Below are 26,526 nucleotides of genomic sequence, written 5' to 3' on the forward strand. Positions count from 1 at the left end.
CTCCCAGTGCCATTACATAGTTTAGAATTGCTTGGTTACTCTTGAGGTCAAATCTTTGTCTTAACAATGATAACACTGACTATTTCTACATATTCCACAATGTTTGGTCAACATAAAATATGTTTGAACCCATTCACATATAAAAAAACAACTTGCCCTCAAATGATAACAATATCCACTAAATCTAAAAATAACATGTGAAACAGTAACAATTTTGTACACGTAAAACAAAACATGGCTGTATAATCACTTGATGAGATTACCTGGCTAACAATGGACGGAATATACAAATTCAAGTTACAAAATATGATACTTTTAAAAATACTGCTACATGCCCCAAAAGGGTGGACAGTGACATTTAAAGGATTGGACGGAAATCCAAGTTACACAAAGGTGACTATAAATCTGAACATACATGAACTAAATTGTATTATGTGGGGAATCAAACCAAGGACATCCACATAAGAGAATCTTACCTCCAACACTGAATGCTTCTCAGTTTCTCATTGATAGCTGTCAGACATTGCAGTTTTCTGGTATTAGCTTCTCCCAGTATCACTCTAACAAATCTACCCCATGAAAAGGTATGATTTTTTAACGGAAAATTTCCATTGATAGTTTGCTGTTAGCTATCATCACCCAGATGAATGTTGAGAAAATTATGGTTTCCTGCAACAATAATCACTGTGGGCGGTACTTGGTAGATCCAGAGCACAGGGGACACTTGGATTTAAAACTGTCAGTGTGGCAGTCCCTTGACTGTGTTTTTGTCCACTTCATCACCGATTTCAATATTTGGGCTCCACTTCTGTAGACGCTGTTGCCACTGGATCAGAAATGAGCTGGTTCTGTCTTGGGCCCACATGACTGGATCCGTATCATCTGGTCCACACTCAGCTGGATCTGATGATATATCGTTCATTTTCACGACAGCATCCTTCCATGGCAGTTTTGAGCTGTTTCCATTACTTCATTACTACTGACAAGTGTCCTCGGTATCTTGGACATCATGGCGGCATCCCTGTCTCTGTGCCAGGTGCATCGAATCATTTCATTCAATGGGACTACCAGATCTGTGGAAAGCTGGCAGTGAAGGAATGAGAGCAGTCTCTGTGCCACTGAGCAAGGTGCTATATCTGGTCGAATCATTTCATTCAATGGGACTACCAGATCTGTGGAAAGCTGAAATGCAGTGAATGAATGAGAGAGGCACCAGCAACCTGATCACAAGGACAGACTTTCTTTTTGCTTCAAACCTTTTTATACGATTAAATACTTTCAGGTGGTTTTGCATACTTCAAAGAGAAATTGGCTTCGCACAATGTTTGCATTTAGGGATTCGAACCAGGGCCTTGCTGGTGAAGGGACCGCCTCCGTGGTGTAGTGGTTAGAGCGTCCGCTCAGAGAGCGGAAGGTCGCGGTTTTGATCCCCGACCGAGTCATACCAAAAGACGTTAAAATATGGTACTTGTTGGTCCCTGCGTGGCGCTCGGCATTAACGGGTACAAGGACTGGTCGGCTCAGAGTCAGTATAATGTGTCTGAGTGGGGTATTCATGCTTTACTGCGGCATGGTATCTCAGTGGGCTAGCACTATAACACCAGCTTAAGTCTGGGCTAGTACAAGCAGCCACACATACACACATGCACGCGTCATATGAGCGAAATATTCTCAAGCACAACATAAAACCCAATTTCACCTCACCTCACCTTGCTTGTGAAGGATGGTAGCTACCATACTTCCCCTTAATAGCTTGTAACCTATTCAGTTATTGAATTATGAGCCTTGAACATCTGATATGTATTCAAGAGTTCTACATAGTCTGACACAGTTTCCTAAATAATTAATCACACAAATTAGAGACAGAGAAATGATTTTGATAAGGAACTCTACATTCAATCTGAATGTACAGTCAAACTTAAGGTCTGCATGTATTGGAAGTATGATTGAGTAATACGAAAGACTTACGTCTTGTGGCAATCACTGTGTTGCCATGGCTACATGATATTGAGACCACAGAAAACACATCTTCCCCAGGAAATATCACTTGTCTTGGAACATTTGTCTCTTCATCAACTCGTCCAAGCCGACCTCTCGAGGACTTCCCCCAGGAAAAGACCTCCCCATCTGAAACAGCAAGATGTTGCTTCCTGTTGCTAGTGACAGCACTGAGCATGGCAACACAATACAGGGCTCCAGATAATGGGCCGTATCGGCGTATGTATGGATTTAAAATAAGCACGATACGGTAGGAAATAATTTAGATAACGTAGCAGATACGCACCACAGCAAGTACAGACGAATTTGTTAGAATCATTTGTTTTATTGTTTATTGACCTGTTTACACAAGAGTAGCAATGTTGTGGTGCATATATGAAACGAAACACAAGATTACTGATACTCCATTAAATTCCATTCAGTACTCTAAATGTACTTTTATTGTTTTCCAGTACTCCTAAATTGAAAAAATAAAGTATGTACCCTGATCATGAAAAATTATCTGGAGCCCTGCAATAGAAATGGGTTTAATGCAACAATACTCCAGCTATATCACAATAAGGGACACCGAAATGAGCTGAAACCTTGTACCCATGTGGGGAATTGAACCTGTCTGTCATATTACCAAGGCCTGCTTTCATCTAGTCTAGCTCCTAAAGAACTTTTCCTGAAGCTCTTACCCTCGGACACAGCGACAGTGAACGTATCCCCACAGGCAACCTGCCTGATGTTACATGTCTGCTGAAACTGCACCTGGTTCGGTCGTCTGGTGGGGAAGTCCGACTCGTAGCCAAGCTGACCGAACTGGTTGGCACCAAAGGTGAATACTTGCCCTTCAACTGGAATTTGAAGAGTAATAAAGGCTATGTTTTTACTCTAAATGAGCACTGAGTTCTCAGGCCCCAATTTCTTGAAACAAACTTAAGTCTGAGTTTTGACTAAAGTTCGAGATTTTACTCAAATTTGAGAAAACACAGAAAACTGCATTTCCCAGAATAAACTGAAATCGATATTAAACTCAAACATAGTAAACAATTTGAGTTTGGTGGATATATTACTTAAGTTGTTTTGGCTTTTTTATTTCAAAAATGCAGTTGAGTTAAAAATTCAGCTGTTTCAAATTGTCAAACTCAGTTTGAAATTTGAGTAAAAACTTACGTTTGTGTCGAGAAATCGGGGCCTGATAACATTGCACGTGAGGTACACATAACATCATTTCAACAACTGACAACACAGTGTGACATACAACCATTACAACACAGACACTGGGTTGTAGTGTATTTACACATACATTTGAAGTGTTGACGACATTTTTATGGACAGTATGCAAACAGTAGGAGAAAATTGTACATCGTCCATCTTCATCTACCCTGTGACCAGCAGTGAATGGGAGCTCTTTCTGGTAGAGGTTCTTACCTGTTGCCATCATAAAGTTGGACCTCTTTGTGTTGAAAACAATTGCCAATCTTACCTGTGACAAGCATTGTGTAGGAGTTCTGTCTTAATAAAACGTGTCAATTTTATCTGTGACAAGCACTGAGTTGGAGCTCTTTCTGTCAGACGCCTGACAATCTTACCCGTGACCAGTACTGCATGCGAGTTCTGTCTTGTATAGATACCTTCCAAGTTTATGTGTGACCAGCATTGAGTGAGAGCACTGTCTTTAACTGACAAGTCAATCTTACCTGTGACGAGCGCTGAGTGGGAGGTGCCTAGAGCAACAGTCTTCACAGGGCAGTTTGTGATTGGCTGAGAGGCGACCAGTGTAAAGATGGATGTCTCCTCCACACTCCGTCCATCAGTCTCGTCCAGACCAAGCTTGTTGAACCTAGCCAACAGACAGGTTTTACACATTAATACAAATGCTTATAGCATCAAGATAGTGAATGTTTTCTTAACACTAGCAATATATTTAACTCACACTTTTAAATTATGTGTAATTTAAACAAGATGTGGAAACACTGCAAGGAAAAAACAATAAATATGTTGTATTTCAATTGAATATGTTGTGAGCTAGTTGTGTAATATCAAACCAATGCATTGTTCATGCTGTTAGATTTATCATTGTACTGCATCACATTTCATTATTGTCAACAATTTACACATATCTAAGGTACCACATGAATTTTGTCAGAGCTTTTTCACTCTCTATTCTTTTTCAATTTGAGGAATGCTCCCATTCTAAAATGGTCCTTATTTTTCACATACATTTTGTTTGTCAAGTAAAACATACAATACTTTCTCTGTAACTTCATATATTGCTTGTTGCAAGAACATGGGCATTGTAGACCAACAACGACCAAAGTATACAGTGAGGTAGACTCCCACCTGTTGCTGCCAGTACACAGGAGTTTGTTGTCAAGGGTGACGATCATGGAGCAGTCCACGCCGCAGTGAACTGAGCAGGGGCGGAGGGTGTCGTGGATCTGGACAGGCAGGGGGTTATTGCACGAGTCTTGGGTACCCAGCCCGAGGCGACCTGGTGACGAGATGCACAGCTTGTACAGACTGATTGTGTGAAATTTTGAAACTTTATGTAATTTCTGTAGATATTATTTATATGATACACTACTGAAAAGAACTTAAAGAAAAAAGAAAAACAATTTGTTCATATGACTCTTGTAACATATCATGTCACTGTCATGACTGATTAACATTAGTCTTATGAATAAATCAGGTGTTCTTTACTTCTTTTAAGTAGTATACTGAGGGACAGAAAGAGAGGAATGACTGACAAAGAAGCATGAGTTTAATGTGAAATTTTGTCCGGTTGTAACTATCACATTTACCATATACACTCCATGTGAGGTTAATGTGACACACTGAATGTTGCAAAGCATGCCTGTATGTTTCTGGCTACATCACAACTCAGCCCACTTCATTGACTTATTGTTATCCAAAATGACTGAAAGATACTTTATATTACTGATTCTAGATAAGATGTCCTGTATCATCTGTAACAAGTCTAGCAGTCCAGAAGTCATGCCAAGGGAAAACCAAATGTCCTGGCACCACAAGAATTGGTGAATGTTTGGTGTATTCTGTCAGTATGGCTTCTGTTAATACAGCATGTGGCCCTCATCATGCCCCTCCAGTTTCGAGCTCCCTCTTCTTAAAATACAAGCCACTTCTGCTGATTAGAACCAGAGACTACATAGTCTGTCTCAGTCTCAGAATCATGTCATTCACCCTTCTGCCCAATCCTCACTGTAATGATAGAGTCCCTAATGAAGCAAGTCTAGATTAGCTCATAATCTGAATCTCCAAACTGACTGGCTCCTTTTAAGTTTAAATTGATTTGCTTGTTTCCATTAGAATAACATATATTTCAGAGGCTAACTATGAGCCTCCAAGGCATGATTTCGGCAATGTTTATGAGGTCATGCACTTTGGTTTTAACAATGCATCAGTGTTTTACATTACCCTACTTCACAGAAGAGTTGCTATTTACACATCGTCTTGTACCTACCGTTATCGCCACGCCCCCAGGAGAACACTTCATGTTCATTGGTCACAGCCAGAACATGTGATGCACCACATGACACCTGTATCACTTCGTAACCAAGCAACGCTTCCACAATTTTGGCCTTGAAGTAGAAATAGAATTATTGTTAAAATAAAGAATACACATGTTTCAAGTAACATGTAACGTAACACCAAGGCCAGTCAATACACAACTCACATGAGCGACATCGTTTAAGTTGCCATGTCCCAGACAGCCATTAGCACCACTTCCATACGTCATGAGTATACCCCGATCTGATGAAAACAATGACAACATGACACACAGTGCAGCAGGAAACATACACAGAGACCATGTTACGCGTCACTAGCTGGTGTACTATGAATGTGTCACATGTGGTATGTACTGTAAGTGACGTGTCAGTTAGGTGAGGTGAGGTGAAATTGGGTTTTACGTCATGCTTGAGAATATTTCGCTCATATGACGACGTGCATGCGTGTGTATGTGTATGTGCGGCTGCTTGTACTAGCCCAGACTGAAGCTGGTTTTATAGTGCTAGCCCACTGAGATACCATGCCACAGTGAAGCATGAATACCCCACTCAAACACATTATACTGACTCCGAGTCGACCAGTCCATGTTGTACCCATTAATGCCGAGCGCCAGGCAGGGACCCGTGTCAATTAGGGTTGGATATCGATATAGATCATAGAGGTTAATAATCATCAGCTGAATATTGACCGATTATCGATAAATATCAGAGAAGTAACTTTAAGCAAAAATGCAGAAATTAATCAGACAGAAATCAACATATTTTACGTCACAGGTTAGTGGTGACATATTCATGCTTGGATTACGAACAAAACAACATTCTGAACAAACTTTAGAAACAGCCCATAAATATAGACCTAACTTTGTGTATTGTTAGAGTAAATTTCATCAGAATAATTTATGTACCATATTATCAATTACACAGTTTTCATAATTGATAATCGTTAAACATTTTCTGCATTGATGACGTATCCGATCATCGACCATTAGTGGACTACCATCATCACATTTGCCAAGTAAGTCGAGACAATTGTGTGTCACAGCAAGCCACTCACCTGTGAGGCAGGCCATGAAGAGATCCCCGCAGGCCACGTGTTGGATTGTGACGGCAGCCTGACCCTCCAGGTAGCGGGGGACGTACGCTGGACTTGCCGTGTCCACACTGCCCGGGATTGACATCTCCGTCCCAACACCGGGGGACTGAAAGACATGTAGTCACATGTTAGTAATTATTAGGCCTAGAGTGAGTGAGTGAGTATGGTTTTATGCTGCTTTTAGCAATATTCCAGCAATATCAGCAATAAGTGGGCTTCACACATTGTATCCATGTGGGGAATCAAACCCGGGTCTTCGGTGTGACGAGCGAAGCTTTAACCACTAGGCTACCCCTACCTATTAGGCCTAGAGTACTCTTTAGGTAATAATGATTGTGTGTGATTTACAGATCTTTTAGCAGTATTCCACCATACTTCTAGCAATATCACAGCAGGCCAGCAGAAATAGTCCACACCCTGCACAGTAAATCTGAGTTATGAAGACTACTAGGCCACACTACCCTCTATGTGCAGAACAAAAGAAGGGTCTTTGAGTTCTGGGGCACAATATCAGTGTATGAAATAAGCCAAAAATCCAGCCAGACATCAGGGCAGGTAACTTCAAAATGTTACCAGCCCAAAATGGATTTAACCAGACCAAATATGGTGAATTTACTTAGATGTATGGAACATCTGCAATTTTTGGCAGACCATCAACTGTGGCTACCTGTAAATTTAGACTGTGGCAGATAATACATCTAGATCGCCTCGGCGGCAGATAATGGGCCTTACTGTCTCTACACTGACAATATCTACACTCATGGATTTCACCCTGGTGATAACTGTCTCTGACCTGTGCCACAACTGTGGCAGATAAAACAACTGTCTCTGACCTGTACCACAACTGTGGCAGATAATACAACTGTCTCTGACCTGTGCCACAACTGTGGCAGATAATACAACTGTCTTCTGACCCTGTACCACAACTGTGGCAGATAATACAACTGTCTCTGACCTGTACCACAACTGTGGCAGATAATACAACTGTCTCTGACCTGTACCACAACTGTGGCAGATAATACAACTGTCTCTGACCTGTACCACAACTGTGGCAGATAATACAACTGTCTCTGACCTGTACCACAACTGTGGCAGATATTACAACTGTCTCTGACCTGTACCACAACTGTGGCAGATAATACAACTGTCTCTGACCTGTACCACAACTGTGGCAGATAATACAACTGTCTCTGACCTGTACCACAACTGTGGCAGATAATACAACTGTCTCTGACCTGTACCACAACTGTGGCAGATAATACAACTGTCTCTGACCTGTACCACAACTGTGGCAGATAATACAACTGTCATATGATTCTTTTGTTGATGGTGTATGAACATTGCCATGAAATAATAGATTCTGGGCCATACTGTCTATCATCGTTCATAACTACTCTAACAGTTATGGATTATCATAGCATTACCAAATAAGCAGAACATGCATCTTACCTCCCACACAAACAGCCTGCCATTCTTTGTAATGGCCGCCTTCTGTGTTCGACCTGTGGACACCTCTATCACCTGCGTCTCGAAGCTAGGGAAGGGGAGTTTCACTGGGGATGTCTTCCCCCCTCCCCAGCAGTACACAGAACTCAGGGCAGCAGGTTTGGCAGGGAGGCCTTCTGATTGGTTCAAACATGTTTTATTGACAATCAATAGGATCAGACAAAAAGTTCCAGGTACGCACTTTAAAAACTATCCTCTTTAAAAAACACAGAAAGATCGTTGTATCAAATAGGCAATCATCTATTGACAACCAGCATAGATGGACACAAAAGCATGTATACGTTTATTTTTTCAGTTAACTGACAGCCTCAGGTCACAATAATGCATGTCCAGCTAGGTTACCCACGGTAACCACCAATGGGTCAATGACCAGGCAGAGGTGTTGATGACCTCACTGATCCACAATTATAATGGGCTGCACAATTTAGTTCAAGCAGTCATATATAGGAAAAGTCCACTTATTGCAATATCTAGAATTTGGTCTTGGCTGGTTACCTCCAAGTATCAAAGAATATTGCCGAGTGGGCTTAATCTAATGTACCCAATTGTTGTCTCACTTTGACGCACAGTACGAACTCTAACACGTAGAACTTGATCATTCTAAACTGGAAATGAGCAGCACATAGCTAAGCACTGTCCCTCAATAAGGTATAACTTGTCAACTCACCCCGAGATGACAGCATCCCCCTCGACACTCGACCCCTCCCAGTGCCAGGGATGCTGGATAGAGGTCTTTGGATTCTGAATGACAAAGAGGACATGCCTGAAAAATTGATACAAACACAAGCAGCTGTTTTAGTCAACTGTACATTGCCACAGACTTTCCAGGTCTTGTGACTCAAAATCAGTACACACATCTGCTGAGGTGTTCACAAACAGAGCCCACATGGCAACATACTCATGTGGTGACTTGAAGAAGAAAAACATCATCTTAATTGTCCTTCTTTATCATTTTCCTCCATCCATCCCACATAACTTTCTTCCTTCATGTATACATCAAAACTAGGCTGTAGTAAATTTAATCCATTAATAATTAATACTGATTTCCCTGGCATAAAACTAAACTCACACACTCACTCCCTGTAATAAAACCATAGAGACTAAGGTTTACATAAGTGCATAGTGCAACTATGGTAGTGGTCCAGAAAACCTGATTGTTTATAGGGTGTCACGACACGTGAATGTATACATTTTACTGACGATCGATCACGATACGCCGATACATGCTTATGCGTGATATCGATTCCTATTTTATAACTTTATCGATTCAAAACCCAATAGTTTATGTTACTGGTCAATATTTAAGCACAAGTGATTCACCTGATACAACAATGTGTGAAGCCCATTTCTGATGTCCCCCGCCATGATATTGCTGGAATATTGCTAAAAGTGGCGTAAAACCAAACTCACTCACTCACTCACCTGGTATAAGGGACCTTGCCCATGTCTGTGTGAAGAGTGAGAAGTGCATTGATGACAATCGGCTGTGCCATGATCTGGTTGATGTCAGGTCGCTTGTTAGGGTCAAGGTGAAGCATACTAAGAATAAGGGAACGTAATTCTTCACTGTAGTGGTCGGAGATGGGTGAAAATGTCCCACGCATAATCTTTAGAATGAGGGCTGGCAAGTTCTGGAAAAAGGTTTTGGACATGTATTAGGATTTTTGAAAGGATGGTATCCTTGCTGTTATGTGAAATGGAAAAGTGAACTCCTTATAATCTTACTACTGGTACTACTGTCATATATTATTGATACAACTCCTTACAGTTTAATATCTTGATACTACTAGATTTGCCTTTTCTTACAATGGGGATGAATTCCTGCTTACCGCAGCTTCAAAAGCCCTCTTGAGGCTGGCAAGTTCATACAGCACACAGCCTAGAGCCCAGATGTCACTCTTCTGGTTGTAGCTGACAATGTTAAGTTGTGATAACATGTGTAACATAGCAAATATACAATAGCTGACTGGTTGTAGTTGATGATAACATTTATGAACCTTGTGTTATATAGCATATATACCATCGCTGCAAAGTGCCAGATAATATGACTGGATGCTTTTATTAGCATAGTTTTATATAGCATATTTACCATGGCTGTAAGGAACTAGATAACATCACATGTTGTAGCTGATGTTAACTATTATTCACATAGTGTTATATAGCATATATACCATCGCTGCAGGACCGCCTCCGTGGTGTAGTGGTTAGAGCGTCCGCCCGGAGAGCGGAAGGTCGCGGGTTCGATCCCCGACCGCGTCATACCAAAAGACGTTAAAATATGGTACTTGTTGGTCCCTGCCTGGCGCTCGGCATTAATGGGTACAACAAGGACTGGTCGGCTCGGAGTCAGTATAATGTGTCTGAGTGGGGTATTCATGCTTCACTGCGGCATGGTATCTCAGTGGGCTAGCACTATAAAACCAGCTTAAGTCTGGGCTAGTACAAGCAGCCGCACATACACATACACACGCATGCACGTCGTCATATGAGCGAAATATTCTCAAGCACGACGTTAAACCCAATTTCACCTCACCTCACCTCACCATTGCTGCAAAGAGCTAGATAATACCAGTGGTTGCAGTTGACAACATTTAGTTATGATATCACAGTGTAATGAAGTCCATATACCAAAGGTGTGCAGAGTAGTGGTGTGACGATTCATCGATACGCACCGATGCATCGACCCATGGGCCGCCGATACAGTGAATCGATACAAACTTTTACATTTTCGTATATCCCGATACGATACTTCAAATGGGCCACGATACATTGATGTTTAACTTTGAATATTGCCGAATCGAGATATCTGTCAAGAAAAAAGACTTACCTTTGTTTGATGATTAGGAAATAAGCTTACTTATTATCTCTTCATAAGTAAATGTTTTCCCGGAAATTCTTGTGTCCAGAACTGAGTCAGACATTGTGCTCGCATGTGATTAACATTCACAAAGTCCGTGTATAAACTTAATTATCTCGTTTCCGAATGAACACTGAAAAACGCTCGAGGAATTTGATGAAATACTTTAAAATTGTTTTGTTTTGATATTAAGGTGTTTTATAGTTGCTGTTAGAATTAAAGATTTTAGTATCGTGATAGGTATCGTATCGCGACCCTTATATTGGGATTCGTATCGTATCGCAGCTTCAACGCACAATACTTTGGCAATATATCGTCGTGACTAAAATTTTAGTATAGTGATGTATCGTATAGCAGGTTGTATGCCAATACCAGCACTAGTGCAGAGTGGAAGAAAACATCTCTGGTAGTAGGTAACAATATGAGGTTGTGATAACATAACCACTATACCCTGGTTTCACACTACAATCAGCTAAAACATGCAGTATATGACATGAGCCATCTGGGGTAGAACAATCAATTATGTCTCATGTTGCTAAATTCAAATTTCCATTTTATGTGAAATGATGGAATAAGCACAGGTAATGATTCTTATTTTAGCTTAATTCCAAAGTAAACTTGCACTGTATACCTGCCCAAAGTTCTTAGCTGATGTTTCTCAGTATGGTGTCTAGAGAAACCAAACTCACAGTGTTTGGAGACTATATGTACCATATATACCTGTCCCCTGATAGGATCAACTTAAAGTTCCCATAAACATAATAGCGGGTGAGCCAAACAAGTATCCCCACAAGGTTTAATTTCTTGTAACATTCAATACAATTCTTCTTCAATGTAAGGATACGGCTTTCCCTCACAGAGCTCTGGGGATATGTAGCAAGGGGTCCCCACAACCTGAAAATACATTAAACAGGACCGTTTATGCAAATAAACAAACAGCCAAACATATTCAGGATAACTTACGACCAAGCATTCAATATTTAGGAGGCATGGACTTTTGTTGAAGATACATACAACTGAAAAAATATTTTAAAACAATATCCCCTGAAAAATGAATTTATTCCATTAAGAAATTTCAGAAAATTTCACAAGTTCCATTCTAAACATTTTACAAGTTTCACTTCATCACTATCACTGACGTAATATCTGTGGAACATGTGAAGACACAGTTTTCAAGAGTGAACTTCGCTTCCCCCGAAAAGATGGTGATTAAATTATTCTGTCAAGTCAACACACTTACAGTAAATGCTTTGCTTTTGCTGCTGAGAACTTTAGATATCCCAAAGTCACCAATCTTCACTATTTCCTTCTTCTTAGCCAGGAGAATGTTTTGTGTCTTCAGATCTCGATGCAGGATATTCTTCGAGTGGACGTGTTGCAGAGATAACAGCATTTGGGCAAAGAATTTCAGTATTTCCTGTTAACACACACAGAGCTTACTTACAGGAGTAAAATATCTCAGTAGTGAGTGAGTGAGTTAAGTTTTATGCTGCTTTTAGCAATATTCCAGCAATATCACGGTCGGGGGACAACAGAAATGGGCTTGATACATTGTGCCCATGTGGGGAATTACACCTGGATCTTCGACATGACGGCGAACACTTTAACCACTAGGTTACCCCACCACCCAAATATCTCTGTAGTTACAAACAAAACAACATGACATAACAAAAGTATCTTTATTATTTAATTTTAGGTTGATAGTTATTGATCAGCAATCTCAGTGATATGTTAAATTATTTATTTCAATGATCAAATACAGTGAAATGTTTTTATAGTTTTCCAGGTAAGTCAGATTCCATTCCAACTAACATCACAGTCCTGGTCAACATTAAAGTCTAATATCTGCACTCAGACTCACAGTGGACATATTTCTGTTGGTCCTGATGTGCATAAAAAATGTCGATCCACTATCTAGAAAGAATATGAGAAGGAACATAAGAAGAATAATGATCTTACATCTTCTTCCAACAGATTTGAATTTCTGCTTTGTAGGTAATCCAGCAATGTTCCCCCTGCAACAGTGATGACAGTAACCACGGTGACATATTGCTTTAGTTGAGCTGAGTAACGGAATATCAATTTTTGTAGACTTTGTATTGCATTTGTTAAAGGCACTTTATCACACCACACTTCTCTAAAAATAAATAATGTATTTCTCTCAATCATACTATTAGCCCTAAGGGAAGCTACCACATAATTTATTCCAAAATATATTACACATTTAGATTACAATATTGAATTAAAAAGTTCGAATGAATTAATGCAACGTTGCATTAAATAGACTCTCGAGCGCCCTCTATCGGCTGAACATTATTTCAAGCAAACCCCATAGAGTTATGTCCCTTGGAGTGCTCTTTACGAAAATCCTACGCTCAACTTGTGATTGAGGCCAGTGCGGCAAATACCGACAACACTGCGTGCGACAGTTTCGATGTACAGAGCAATTGTTTACATTCCATATATGGCAAGTGTTCTGATTGGAAGCTGTTTGCCTCAAAGTTTCAATTATTGATTTCAGGCAAGTTGTAAGGGATAATAAGTCTTATATTGCATCAATATGAGTGAGTGAGTGAGTGAGTGAGTTTAGTTTTATGCCGCACTCAGCAATATTCCAGCTATATGGCGGTGGTCTGTAAATAATCGAGTCTGGACAAGACAATCCAGTGATCACCAGCATGAGCATCGATCTGCGCAGTGGGAAACAGATGACATGTGTCAAATAAGCCAGCAAGCCGGACCACCCAATTCTCTTACGACAAGCATGGGTTACTGAAGGCTCATTCTAACCCGCACCTTCACGGGTCTGCATCAATATGAAGCTAAAGTGAGTGCATATGACCAAACATATATATTATAGGCCAAAATAATGTCGAAAATGTGTGACATTGTGCTTTAAAAAACTGCTGGTATCCCAGGTACCTTCTAAGTTTCAAATATGAGCTCATATCACTTTATAGACAATAGAGAAAAGACTTATGGATGAATTTAACACTTTCATTAATTTGTCTGTAGGTTCTAAAGGTTAACTGATGTCAATTTTCAGATGAATGTATCAAAACTTGTTTTCTACAGCTGAACAAACATATCAATACTCAAAGAAATAATGACTTTATTAAGCACCTTGTGCATATTCCATTACAATCATTAAAGCCTTGTCTTCCAGGAAATTCTCATAATATTCTATAATGTTTGGGTGATGCAGCATTGACAAGACTTTGACTTCATTCAGGGCTGACTGTCTCTCCTCCTTTGTCATCTGCTCCACTGGGATCTGTTTTATTATCACAAGTTTGTGGTCGTTGAGTCGACAGCATAAGTGGACGGTGCTGAAATAGAAGCATAAATTAGTAAACAGAAAAAATGTCTTTCTGATATAAAATGCTGGCTATTATATACAATAATGAGGAACTTTATGATGTGTTAGTCAACACTCTAAAACATGTTCAAAGTGGTGTGTTAGCATCATTAGTACCCCAGCCAATGGATCAGTGTGCTCTCATATTCCCCAAGGGGCTGTGGGGTAACCTTGTGGTCAAAGCGTTCCCTCATCACGCCGAAGACCGGGTTTGATTCCCCACATGGTCATGATGTGTGAAACTCACTCACTCACTCATATTCCCCAGCTCCCTGGGCAGTAGACAACCTCAGCTGTTTGTGAGGTGCTGGAAGGTCTACAGTCACGTTATCATCCCACCGGGTACCCATTCTGTGCTGTGTGAGAAGAAGCATGTGCTACATGTGCTTTAGTTACATACCTAAGTGCATGCCACATATGTCACATGTTTCATTTTCGGGTGGGGTGGGGACAGGAACAAAGCCTCTGCAACTCTCAAGAGAAAAGCTGCTGAATGAGATCAATCAACCATCTACACTCTGTGTGCAACATTGCCTAATTTAATCTGACTAGTGACCTGTGTGCTGTACACAGAATCATGTGCCACCTATAAAGCTCCCTTAAGGATCATGTTACTGATAACAAATTGTAAATACATGATTGTGTTCATAATGAAAAATACACATCCATTTGCAACCCAAATTGTTTTTCTGTAGATTCAACTTGATTTTCTATCTTATAAAGCCATCTAAAATGAAAATTGGAAGATGCAATGCAGTTACTATATCTCCTGCTCTATTGTTTATCATCATCTATTCTGTATGCCTGTGAGTAGTAAGAATGCTGTAGCTATATGATAGTGGTCTGTAAGTTATCAGGACTGAACCAGACGAACCAGTGATTGACATCATGAACACTGATCTATATGCAATACAGATATGACATGCATCAACCAAGTTATTGAGCCAGTCACACTGATTCCATTAGTCGCATCTTACAAGAAGAATACTATTTCTAACAGGTATCTCGAGAGGGATTTGCAACATATAGGCCTATAAGTATAAACACCATAGGCAGTTTGGTTGTGTCACCATTCTCTGTGATTGTGCATTGTTGTTCATGCTGTCAATGGTAGGTCTCGCAAAGTCTCAGTTATTACATGCCGCTCAGAATATTGCTGACAGTGGTGTGAAACAACATTTCAATCCCTCCCACTTTAAGGTTTTTGCCCCAGAATAGGCATCATAAATGGTATAACGTAAGAGTAAGACCATAAAATGTCCACATGACTATCCATGTTTCAATCAAACAATTCCTGAATTACCCATAAGCACCACGTCCCACAACTCTGATCTTCTCGTATTTATCCATAGTTTTTGTTGTTTTTCGTTTCACAGTTTTATCTGTCAAGAAGTATTGGGAAGCTGCATCACTCAGACAACATGTAAACGATCTGCAGCTCCCGGTTCGCCGGAAGCGGAAGTCGCGCACCTGCGTGAGGATAAGAAAATGGCTACCATCTCTACACGGCTCGTCAACTCAAGCATAAGAAAGCTTCGTTTAGTAGTGTGTATTATGAATGACTGTGAACGGCACTATGCATGCTCTTTTTTCTGACAACTAATTGTGTTTTATGCAACAGTCAAATGAAAGATTCACACCTTATTTCCACTGAAATTTAGATCGAGACGTTTCATGCCGACAATTTGGACATGGTCATGTTGATGCTGAAACAGTGTTTCTGGATTTCAGTTTATGAATGTGTATTTTCGTTTGTTATATGACATGAATGGCACTGAGTTAAAGAACTGCATGAAAATCGGTATAAGTGAATATAGAATGACAAGGCAGGTGATAAACATGTAAATGACTCAAAGTTATCTCCTCTTGTGTCTTGAACACCTTTGATTGGTCAAGTAAATCACACCCACGACATACCCCCACGGTCACGGTGCCCTCATGAAAATGTTTAGTCATGCACTCATCGGATTCAGTTGTTGCTTTTTCTGTTACTTGTTTGCTGGTATAAATCAAATCATTATAGTATTTAAAAATTATTTTGTATTTTGCTATTCATAAATTAAGTTCTTTATGGTTAGATTCTTGAAAAGCTAAATGGCACACACTCTATATTTTAGCTGGGTTTACTTAAAGTTAAAATGTGAATGTGAAACAATCTAGCAGAATGACTTCTAATAATGATTCCCTTATTTTTGACAGATTGGAAGGGTAACCAATAGTGTACGTGGTGACCTGTCACACTGTCAGACCATGGATTCAGGGGCAATTCTCCCTAATGGATTCCATGCTTGAAAAACATTATACATATGTCCCTGTCAGAACATAAAAGGAATATTTTTTTAAAACTCTACTCACCTATGCAAACATCCCACCATGGATTTGAGGTGAATTCAATGACTGACAAGAAAAGAGAAGCTCTTCAAATGTACAGTTTCAGCTTTGTTATCATAATCTGTTTAGTCTAGAAGCTGAACTGTGGGTCAGATTCTTTGTCTGCATTGTCATTTACCCCTCACTCATTCATGTTTTTGTAGAATCTGTTGTGGAATTGCCATGTGACCTTGACACAATGACAAGTTGACAATAAAATATTTCTGTTTGAAGGAATCAATCAATCAATTTTTTTCTGCCTCATTTTTCTAAAATGTGCAGTTAGAAAAATATTCACAATATTCAACAGTGAACACTTCAACAGAAAATGGTTGTGAAAGCTGATTCTAGTGTTGTTGTTGAATGGCATTTAGAAGTGATACACATTATGTTAATGTATGAGGGATTCTAAGTGCCATGCTGAGATACAAGTATCTGAATGCAAGACAAGGTAATGTGTTTTCATGTAGATATGTAGAGGTATGTTACTTATTTTCAAACAGGCCTGTGGTGTTGCTAAGCGCAGACTGTACCAGACTGTTTCTGCTGCAAGTCACATTACTGGGAGTGGTGGTGAAAACAAACAGAAGTTTAGACCGACAACTCTTCAACCAAGATATTTTCAAACATCTTCAGGTATTTGTTTTGTGTTCTATTTCTTTGAAAGAAATGAGACATTTCTGGGCATAGCGTTATTCAGAGTTATTCATTATGTGTCTGGAATACTGTTCAAAGTGGTGTTAAACCCAGCTCACTCACTCACTCTTCTTGTTTCAGCACTTCAAGATGTTGTGCAGTTCAAGTTGTCCGATATTGGTGAAGGGATCAGAGAGGTCATCATCAAGGAATGGTATGATGGTTCTCTATCTCATACATTGTATTTCAGACCAACCTCACTGTATAATTGTGTTCTTACAGCAGATGCATATTGTTGAGTTAATGACTTTTTTAAATAAACCCTCCACCTCACACAAACATATGGTAATCTGCTCATAATCTCATTGTGATTGTTTATGACTCTGTTTCTGCAATGTCCCCACAGTCATGACCTGTGCTTCATGCTTTTCCTCCCACATCATGGCCTAATGTTCTAACTTGCTCCCTGTATCCTAGCAACCTATTACAAACTGTCTTAAGGCCATTCCTGTTTTCCTGTGTCAAGAGTAGGGAGCTGCCCTCTATCAGCGAGTCCATAGCTATACCTGATAGTGAATGACATTATATCATACCAGCTGTTCATTCTTATTGAAAGGAGCATTGGCATTATGCTGTGAAATAGAATTCATAACAAGAGTCTTCATTCCAATGGACCAAACCAGTCATTTCTTTATCTCTTTCAGTAGATTTTCAGGATTAAAGCTGACTTATGTTTTCACTGTTCCTCAAAAAAGATTTTCTACAGATCCATCTACATACATAAAAGTGACCTTGTCTTCTTGAATTTTATTAGTCTGTGTCTAGCATGAGCATGATGTGTTGAGTCACTGTGACAAAATTACTAGATGCAGCATGTTCCGGCTTTACAATAGCAGCTTTCATTGCAGACTAAGTTACTCCAGCTCATTACTCGCAGCAATATTTTCTGCTTATATGTGGGAGTCAACTCACTAAAGAATACAAATGTGTGGGGGTCAACTTGACCTCAATTATATTAGTGAGCGAGTGAGAGTCCTACTAACCTCAATTACATAATACAGCTCTATGGGGTCAACTTGACCTTAAGTACAGTAGGGGCTGTGGGGTAGCCCAGTGGTATAGCATCAGCTTGTAACACTGAAGGTCTGGGTTCGATTCCCCCGCATTGTACAATGTGAGAAGCCCATTTTTGGTGTACCCATTCATGATACTGCTGAAATATTGGTAAAAACAGCGTAAAACCATGCTCACTCAGTTAAGTACAGAATACAGGTGTATTTGGGTCAGTTTGACCTAAGTTACACAATACAGCTGTATGAGAGTCAACATGACCCCAGTTACAAAGTACAGTAGTGTCAAATAAAGCTGTGTCAAACTGACCTAAGATACAGAGTACATCCATTTGAAGGTCAGCTTGACCCCAGCAACAGAATACATCTGTATGGGACTGAACCAGATGTCAGCAACAGAGTACAGTCAGATAGAAGTTAACTTCACCTCAGTTACAGATGCCACTGTATTGGGGTGAACTTGACCTAAGAAACAGGATACAGCATGGGAGTCAGTTTGACCTTAGGTACAGAATACAGCTTCTCAACTTCACCTAAGATCCAGAATGCATTTGAAGGGGAGTCAATTTGACCTCAGTTACTTGAGTTACATAATCATGATAATAAAGCTGTGTTGGAGTCAGCTGGACCTCAGTTTCTGACTACAGTGGTACTGGGGTCAGCTTGACCTTAGGTCCAGAATACAGCCATATTGGGGTCAAGTTGACTGTGGGCACAGAATACAGCCATATTGGGGTCAAGTTGACCTTAGGTACAAAATACAGCTGCATGGAGGTGAACAAAATAGTTTGGCACATGTTTTCTAGGTGACACATTTCTCTTTGTAGGGTTATGTACTTGGGGAACTCCAGAAACCCATTATCAAATCATCTGATTCTGTATCTAGGCTTTTTGGCATTACACCCATGTTTACAAGTTTCACCAAACTCTTACACATCTAGGACCTGCATCATTTGCAAGTTTGAATAAAGCAGCATAAAACCAAACTCACTCTCTGCCTGTTACCAACTTGCTAAACAAAATTATATTCCAACAACTTCTGAAGAATTGTGACTCCTGTATTTCAGGTATGTTTCTGAAGGTGACAAGGTCGCTCAGTTTGACAGCATCTGTGAAGTTCAGAGTGACAAGGCATCCGTGACTATAACCAGTCGCTATGATGGCATCATCAAGAAACTCCACTATGAAGTGGATGGTACAGCATTGGTGGGTGAAGCATTGGTGGACATTGAGACAGAAGGCACCACCAGTAAGTCTTGTGTGAAATAGCTGTCAAATTCATTGTCTTTTCCAGCTCTGCAATGCATTGTCTGACAAATTGTCAGAGTTTTAAAAGTGATCTTTGTGTTTTACATGAGCAATTTCTTTGCCAAAGCTGGTGTTTTGGGAGATTTAGATAAAACAGTGCAGTCATTTTGTTTCATTTTCACCCCTGTGGGTTCACAGTCTTCTTGTTATCTGAGGGCTGTGGGGTAGCCTAGTGGTTAAAGCGTTGGCTTGTCACGCCAAAGACCCGGGTTTGATTCCCCACATGGGTACTATGTGTGAAGCCCATTTATGGTGTCCCCGCTGTGATATTGCTGGAATATTGCTAAAAGCGGCGTTAAGCCATACTCACTCACTCTTGTTATCCGAGGCACCATTCACTGTGCAGAGTTGCTTCCCTTGAACACTGAAACTGATGATTGTGGATTGGAATCCTGGCTAGCCCCAATCATGTTTCTAGGTTTGTCCGCTCCATACCCTAACTCATGGGTTTCACCAAGGTGGTAAACGTCTGAGACCTGCAGCTTTTAGATTTCTTCCCATTTTTAGCTGGTAGACTGTCATAACCAGAATACTATTCAAAGCGACATAAAACACAACTCACCTAAGCATTCACTCCCTCTCGCTCTTACTCCAGGTCACAAGCAGGAGGAAGATGTTGAAGTAGATATCTCTAGCAAGGAACTGCGGCTTGAGGACCACTCCATGCAGATGACCACATCTGGCCGCAAAGTGCTGGCAACACCAGCAGTCAGACGACTGGCCATGGAAAACAAGGTATGTGACACCACAGAGGACACTTCTACTGTGACCTGGGGCAGTGGGGTAGCCTAGTGGTTAAAGCGTTGGCTCGCCATGCCGAAGACCCGGGTTCAAATCACCACATGGGTACAATGTGTGAAGCCCATTTCTGGTGTCCCCCGCCGTGATGTTGCTGGAATATTGCTAAAAGCGGCGTAAAACCAAACTCAGTCAGTCAGTCAGTCAGTCTACTGTGACCTTGACCTTCACTGACCATTGGCAATATGTCTACATGGTGGTAGGCAAGAGCGTTATCATGCTTTAGTATTGACCTGATGCCCCAGCTGTATGTTAACTGTGATTTGTCAGTGAAGAATGGGAGAGTTACGTTTACTGCTTCCCATTTTTTTACACTTTGTTTTTGTTGTTGTGATTCAGGTACTAATATCATGACAGCATACGTTTGTGTAGTATTAACGTTACGATAATGACCATGTCAGCAAAACATGCTGATATTGGACTGTTTTTACCAGGATGACTGTTTACATACTCGTAAAGATCCTTGGTAGAATTGGTCTTAGCAACCCATCCTTGTTGTAAGATGCGACTAATGGGATCAAATGGTCAGACTCACTGACTTGGTGACACATGTCATCGTGTCCCAACTGCATTGATCAATGCTCATGATGTTGATCGACCCGTGAAGGTCCAGTTTTGAATGTACCTTCAGCGACTAAAGGGATCTGGTGGTCAGGCATGCTGACTTAGTTGACACATGTCATCGGTTCCCAATTGCGCAGATTGATGCTCATGCTGTTGATCAATGGATTGTCTGGTCAAAACTTGATTATTTACAGACCGCCGTCTTATGGTTGGAATATTGCTGAGTGTGGCGTAAAACTAAACTCACTCACTCATGATGTTGATCACTTAATTGTCGTGTATAGATTGCTGCCACATAGCTGGAATATTGCTGAGTGCAGCTTTAAACAACCAACAAAGATGACCAATTTATCAGAAGCAAGGGCAGTCCTAATTCCTGGTAAAGGTTTAAAGATCAATGACCGTGAAATATTTTTCATCTGTATCATCTTCACTCTTTTTTATTTTCCCAGATACATCTGAAAGATGTGGAGGGCCCGGGGAAAGATGGACGCATCCTGAAGGAGGATATCACAAGATACATTGAAAGTCTGGATCATGGTGTTTCTGGTTAGCCTCAGTTGTGCAATCAATCATCACATTGTTTATATTGTTTTCCTCAGTACCTATGTCATATGGACTTTGGTGACCCATGAAGATCCATGCTGGAATTGGACTTCAGCAACCCATGCTTGTCGTAAGAGGCAAATAACAGCATCAGGTTGTCAGACTTGCTGATATGGTTGACACTAAGGCTGTAACGATTCACTTGCATATTCGTTGATCGATCCGTAGCCCTTCATGAATTCAATTCGTTATTCGTGGTCACCAGAACCGAATATTAACGAATATTTATGACTTTTTTAAGGGAGCATGTTTTACTTGAACCCTTATGTGATTTTCCAAAGCGATATATGCAAGAATGGAACATGTACTAGCATTGCAGTAGTGCAAGTCATGTTAGTTTCAGATTTTAATTTGAAGTGTTTTCATCAATATGTTACATTTGTCATTTACAGCAATATGGCATTTCATCGGTATGTCAGTATGTTCATCAATATGTTGCAGCATTTACAGGCAAACAAGCTGCTCCCCAAGCCCCCACTTCACCACCCCAGGCAGACAGGGCACCTGCACCCACCCCACCCCCAGTCCTGAGAACCCCAGCTCCAGTGGGAAAGGACTACACCCAGCCAATCAAAGGCATGCAGAAGGCTATGGTGAAGACAATGAGCATGGCTCTCAAGATTCCGCATTTTGGATATTATGATGAAATTGATGTCACCACACTTGTCAATCTCAGGAAAGATCTTAAGAAGGTTGCAGAAAAAAGAGGCATCAAGTTTTCATACATGCCAGTATTTATCAAGGTGTGTGCCACTGTAAGGTTGTCTTATTGCATGTGCAAAAGCATTCAAGGGAGATAACTTAGAACCTAATTATTGACTCTTTCTAAAACAGATTTGTGTTACTTTTTACTTTTTAAATAATTTTTTGTGTCATTTACTAAATAAATTATCAGTTAAAAAGTTTGCACAAAAGTAATTTCATGTTGATATCTTATGGACTATAACTCTGAAAGTGTTAAAGTGAAAAGGAAATTGAAAAAACCTGAGCCTTGTTATTGTTTTGTTTTTGGTTACATCAGTAAGTAATATGCATCATGATTAAAGCTACATTTCTTAATATTACTTTTGTTACAGGCAGCATCCCTGGCCTTGAGTCAGTTCCCTATTCTAAATTCCAGCATTGATGACAAAGTAGAAAACATCATCGTCAAGGTACTTATTTAGTTCAGTATAGACTTGCTTTCATAACTGAAGTATTAGCATGTTGACTGTATTGTACAACATTAAATTGCATATGGACGGGCATTTTAGCTAATCTCTGGTGAACATCATCTTTCAAATACATATAGTACTGTGTACCTGGAAATTGTTACCAGAATATCATCATCTTTAATTAGTCGGAGCATGGACATGACTCATGGATCCAAGGGAGATAAGTCACAATCACATTTCTCTGTGTTTTCAGCTGGAATACTGCTAACTGAAGCATAAAACAACACTCACTCACTTACCTTGTCAGACCCGTGAAGGTCTGGGTAAGATTGAACCTTCAGTAACCCATGCTTGTCGTAAGAGGCAACTAACGGGATCGGGTGGTCAGGCTTTCTGACTGGGTTGGCACATGTCATCGGTTCCCAATTGCGCAGATCAATGCTCATGCTGTTGATCACTGGAATGTCTGTTCCAGATTAAAGTCGTGGTCTATTGCTGATGTTTCTTCAGATACAGGAATTTATGCATTAAGCAACTCAAATCAGTGCAGTAAGAAGGTAGAATCAATGCCATGGGCAACTCAGCAGCTGGAATCGGTGAATCTGTGCAGAGTTTTGCCCCTTTGCGATGCCATGATCTGCTGATATTAGTCAGACTCATCTTGTTTTGGGTGATATTGGTCAGCTGGAGCAATTTTTCTCTTTTTCAGGCTTCTCATAATATTGGTGTTGCCATGGATACAGCGGATGGCCTAACTGTTCCGAATATCAAAAATGTTCAATCACAGAGCATCTTTGAGCTTGCAGCGGAATTGAATCGGCTACAGCAGTTAGGATCAGCTGGGAAACTTGGCACTGCTGAACTCACTGGTGGAACCTTCTCCTTGTCAAACATAGGATCAGTAAGTCATATAATTGTGTGCATGCTTATGTGTGAGAAAGTTAAATGAGTTCTCTAACGTGTCATTCATGTCATCAATTAGAATCTGATGATTTTCACAGGGATACTGTTATCTTTCTTTGAGGCACAAAACTGATGCTCATATTATGTCCAGTGGGTAGTAAAGAAGATGAGAAAGTTGACATTTTGATAAAATACTATCAACGCCACTTGTGAGGGAAAACATTTCTGAGTAGGGAAAAAAATTCCTTGCATCCTTCCAAAAAGAAAAGAGACAGCACATGTATTTTTGAGCAGGACAAAAAAATGTCAGGATAGAAGCTAAACGCTTGACACTGTTGATGGGTCATTGAAAGTCATGAGGCACAAAGGAACCTGAACTCACTAACTCTCCATTTTGTTCACAGATTGGAGGGACCTATGCTAGGCCTGTGATCCTTCCTCCTGAAGTTGCCATTGGTGCTATAGGCAGGATACAGGTACGTACTTGATGTTATTGAGTCATAACCACAAAAGTTCCTCAGTGTCCTTGTCATAAGAGATTCTCAGTGTCCTTGTCAGAAGAGATCCTCAGTGTCCTTGTCAGAAGAGATCCTCAGTGTCCTTGTCATAAGAGATCCTCAGTGTGATCCTCAGTGTCCTTGTCATAAGAGATCCTCAGTGTCCTTGTCAGAAGAGATCCTCAGTGTCCTTGTCATAAGAGATCCTCAGTGTCCTTGTCAGAAGAGATCCTCAGTGTCCTTGTCATAAGAGATCCTCAGTGTCCTTGTCAGAAGAGATCCTCAGTGTCCTTGTCATAAGAGATCCTCTCCTTCCTTGTCATAAGAGGGCCACTTTTGTGACCCAACATGGTGTCTATATGATGTTTCATAATTGATGTCATTGTTGAACAGTATTCATAAAGTGTCCTTGTCAGAAAATGGAGTTCCCTAGAAATCCTTAATGGTTGTCAGAATAGCTGCAAGATTGCTGAGCATCATGAAACACTAATCACTCACTCTCTCTGGAAAACAAGAATAATTGCAATGTTAGCCATTAAATGAATTGGAAACCTGTGGTTCAAAGGTATGTCATGCTCCATTAATGTAAGTATTTGTTAGATAATTCCTGACATAAATGTAGCATATTGGAGATATCATTTGAATAAAAAAGAAGTTGGATTGTTTCCCTTTCTTGCAGGCTGTACCTCGTTTTGACCGAGATGGCAATGTTCGTAAAGCTCATATCATGCAAGTGAGCTGGTCTGCTGATCATCGAATCATAGATGGTGCCACCATGGCTCGATTCTCCAACCTTTGGAAGATGTATTTGGAGAACCCGACAACGATGATATTAGATCTGAAATGATGTGATATGTACATAGTATTCTCATGATCTTACTCATGGCAACTCAGACAGCGTCACTTTTCCAAATTCAATATGGGCACAAAGTCAGTGGTGTTTGAGTACAATCAAAAAGGCTAGGTATGCTCCATCATATTACTCAGGAAATGCAGTCACTTGTGGAATAGCTTGTACAGACTTAGCAGGGTCAATGAAGGTGCTCATGAGAAGACATCATACTACACTTGGACACATTTTAGAGAATTATCTGGATGCTTTCTGAACACGATTAGGTGTTCCAAATGCCTGTGATATGGCAATGAAACTCTTGTTGAAGGTACCGGTAATATGTATGCGCAAGGGAGGTAATGCAGAGACTTCCAAATTACTTCCCCTTGATATCTTTTCAAAATATTATCTGTACAACCATGTAACAGAACAAGCCATGTTTGTATATAAAACTTGCTAAGATGTATATATAGTTTGTATAGAGTGTGTATGGCAGATTATTGAATTACCATGGTTACTGATAGTTAAAATGGAGTAATCTGTCCGGAATACCTGACTCACCTGTCTCTCAGATGTATGTTGTACTGATTCTCTAGAGCAGTAATGCATTGGACAAATTGATCAAATAGTTGCAAGCATGCATTGTTGTGTAAATGGAGGCTCTCTTTTACTGTAAACCCATGGAGATCTGGGTTAGAATTGATCTTCAGCATCTCATGCTTGTCATAAGAGGCAACTAACAGGATCGGATGGTCAGACTTGCTGATTTGGTTGACACATGTCGTTGTATCCTAATTGTGTAGATCGATGCTCTTGCTGTTAATCACTAGATTGTCTTGTCCAGACTCGATATTTTACAGACCGCCTATTGTTGGTTTTGCTTGTGAGAACAACTTATCACAGCTTCCAACCTGATCATTTTGTCTTTGCAATGCTTTGGCTTATAAACACAGGGTACTAACACTGATATGGCCAAAATTTGAGGCATATTTGTAGATGGGTACTGTCCAAAGTATTACGTTATTATGTATAGATCCTAATGCAGTTGTGCAGCATCCAGTGTCACTTTTGTTGCATATCAACGATCAATGACTTTATTTAAGAAATACAGTTCGCTGTACAACCATGTATAGTGTAATAAAGTACACTTTTGCCCTGAACTATTACAGTTAAGTATGAGGACGCTTAGAAGGCTAAACTAAGAGCGAAATGTGCTGCTTCAAAGGTTTCCTTAACTGTAAGTGTAAAAATATCTAAAGGTGTTCTTTTTTCCTAAAATGTGTCCACAGACTTTTCAGGAAGAGAAAATGGACATCTTTTCAAAATGTATTATGTGCAATATTGACAATAACACATCATTCCTTGTCTATAACACAGAGATGTAGTCAGCTGAAAACAATTATATTTTAGAAGAAACGTCAGTCCGTACCAAATGTCTATCAGTTATAGTTTCTGGAGTGA

General features: G+C 40.2%; 2 protein-coding genes across 4 annotated transcripts; one reads left to right on the forward strand and one right to left on the reverse strand.

The window, feature by feature from the left end:
* Positions 1–9: 9 nt before the first annotated feature.
* On the reverse strand, positions 10–15,781 carry LOC124258184 (serine/threonine-protein kinase Nek8-like). Of its 3 annotated transcripts, none has more exons than XM_046692240.1 (17): positions 15,631–15,781; positions 14,093–14,298; positions 12,929–12,984; positions 12,210–12,386; positions 11,814–11,863; positions 9,942–10,023; positions 9,535–9,743; positions 8,780–8,853; positions 8,056–8,225; positions 6,568–6,712; positions 5,681–5,757; positions 5,468–5,585; positions 4,327–4,477; positions 3,684–3,826; positions 2,679–2,837; positions 1,969–2,127; positions 10–1,083 (listed from the first exon to the last, which is right to left on the reverse strand). In XM_046692240.1, exons 1-17 carry the CDS (start codon positions 15,675–15,677, stop codon positions 1,052–1,054), a joined length of 2,055 nt encoding a protein of 684 aa, XP_046548196.1. In that variant the 5' UTR covers positions 15,678–15,781; the 3' UTR covers positions 10–1,051. The 3 variants fall into 3 exon arrangements, with proteins under 3 accessions (XP_046548196.1, XP_046548194.1, XP_046548195.1); XM_046692238.1 differs by having other exon boundaries at positions 8,056–8,228; XM_046692239.1 differs by lacking the exon at positions 10–1,083 and adding an exon at positions 1,104–1,182 and having other exon boundaries at positions 8,056–8,228.
* Positions 15,782–15,811: 30 nt separating this feature from the next.
* LOC124258185 (lipoamide acyltransferase component of branched-chain alpha-keto acid dehydrogenase complex, mitochondrial-like) lies at positions 15,812–25,834 on the forward strand. Its single transcript, XM_046692241.1, has 11 exons — positions 15,812–15,872; positions 17,201–17,333; positions 17,475–17,547; positions 19,471–19,652; positions 20,307–20,446; positions 21,526–21,622; positions 22,121–22,422; positions 22,756–22,833; positions 23,543–23,734; positions 24,141–24,212; positions 24,913–25,834. The coding sequence occupies exons 1-11, from the start codon at positions 15,816–15,818 to the stop codon at positions 25,078–25,080; spliced, it is 1,494 nt and encodes a 497-aa protein (XP_046548197.1). The 5' UTR covers positions 15,812–15,815; the 3' UTR covers positions 25,081–25,834.
* Positions 25,835–26,526: the final 692 nt, after the last annotated feature.

This window comes from Haliotis rubra, unplaced genomic scaffold, assembly GCF_003918875.1.
Source record: "Haliotis rubra isolate DU_JTF1 unplaced genomic scaffold, ASM391887v1 Scf686, whole genome shotgun sequence".
Classification (NCBI taxonomy): Eukaryota; Metazoa; Mollusca; class Gastropoda; order Lepetellida; family Haliotidae; genus Haliotis; species Haliotis rubra.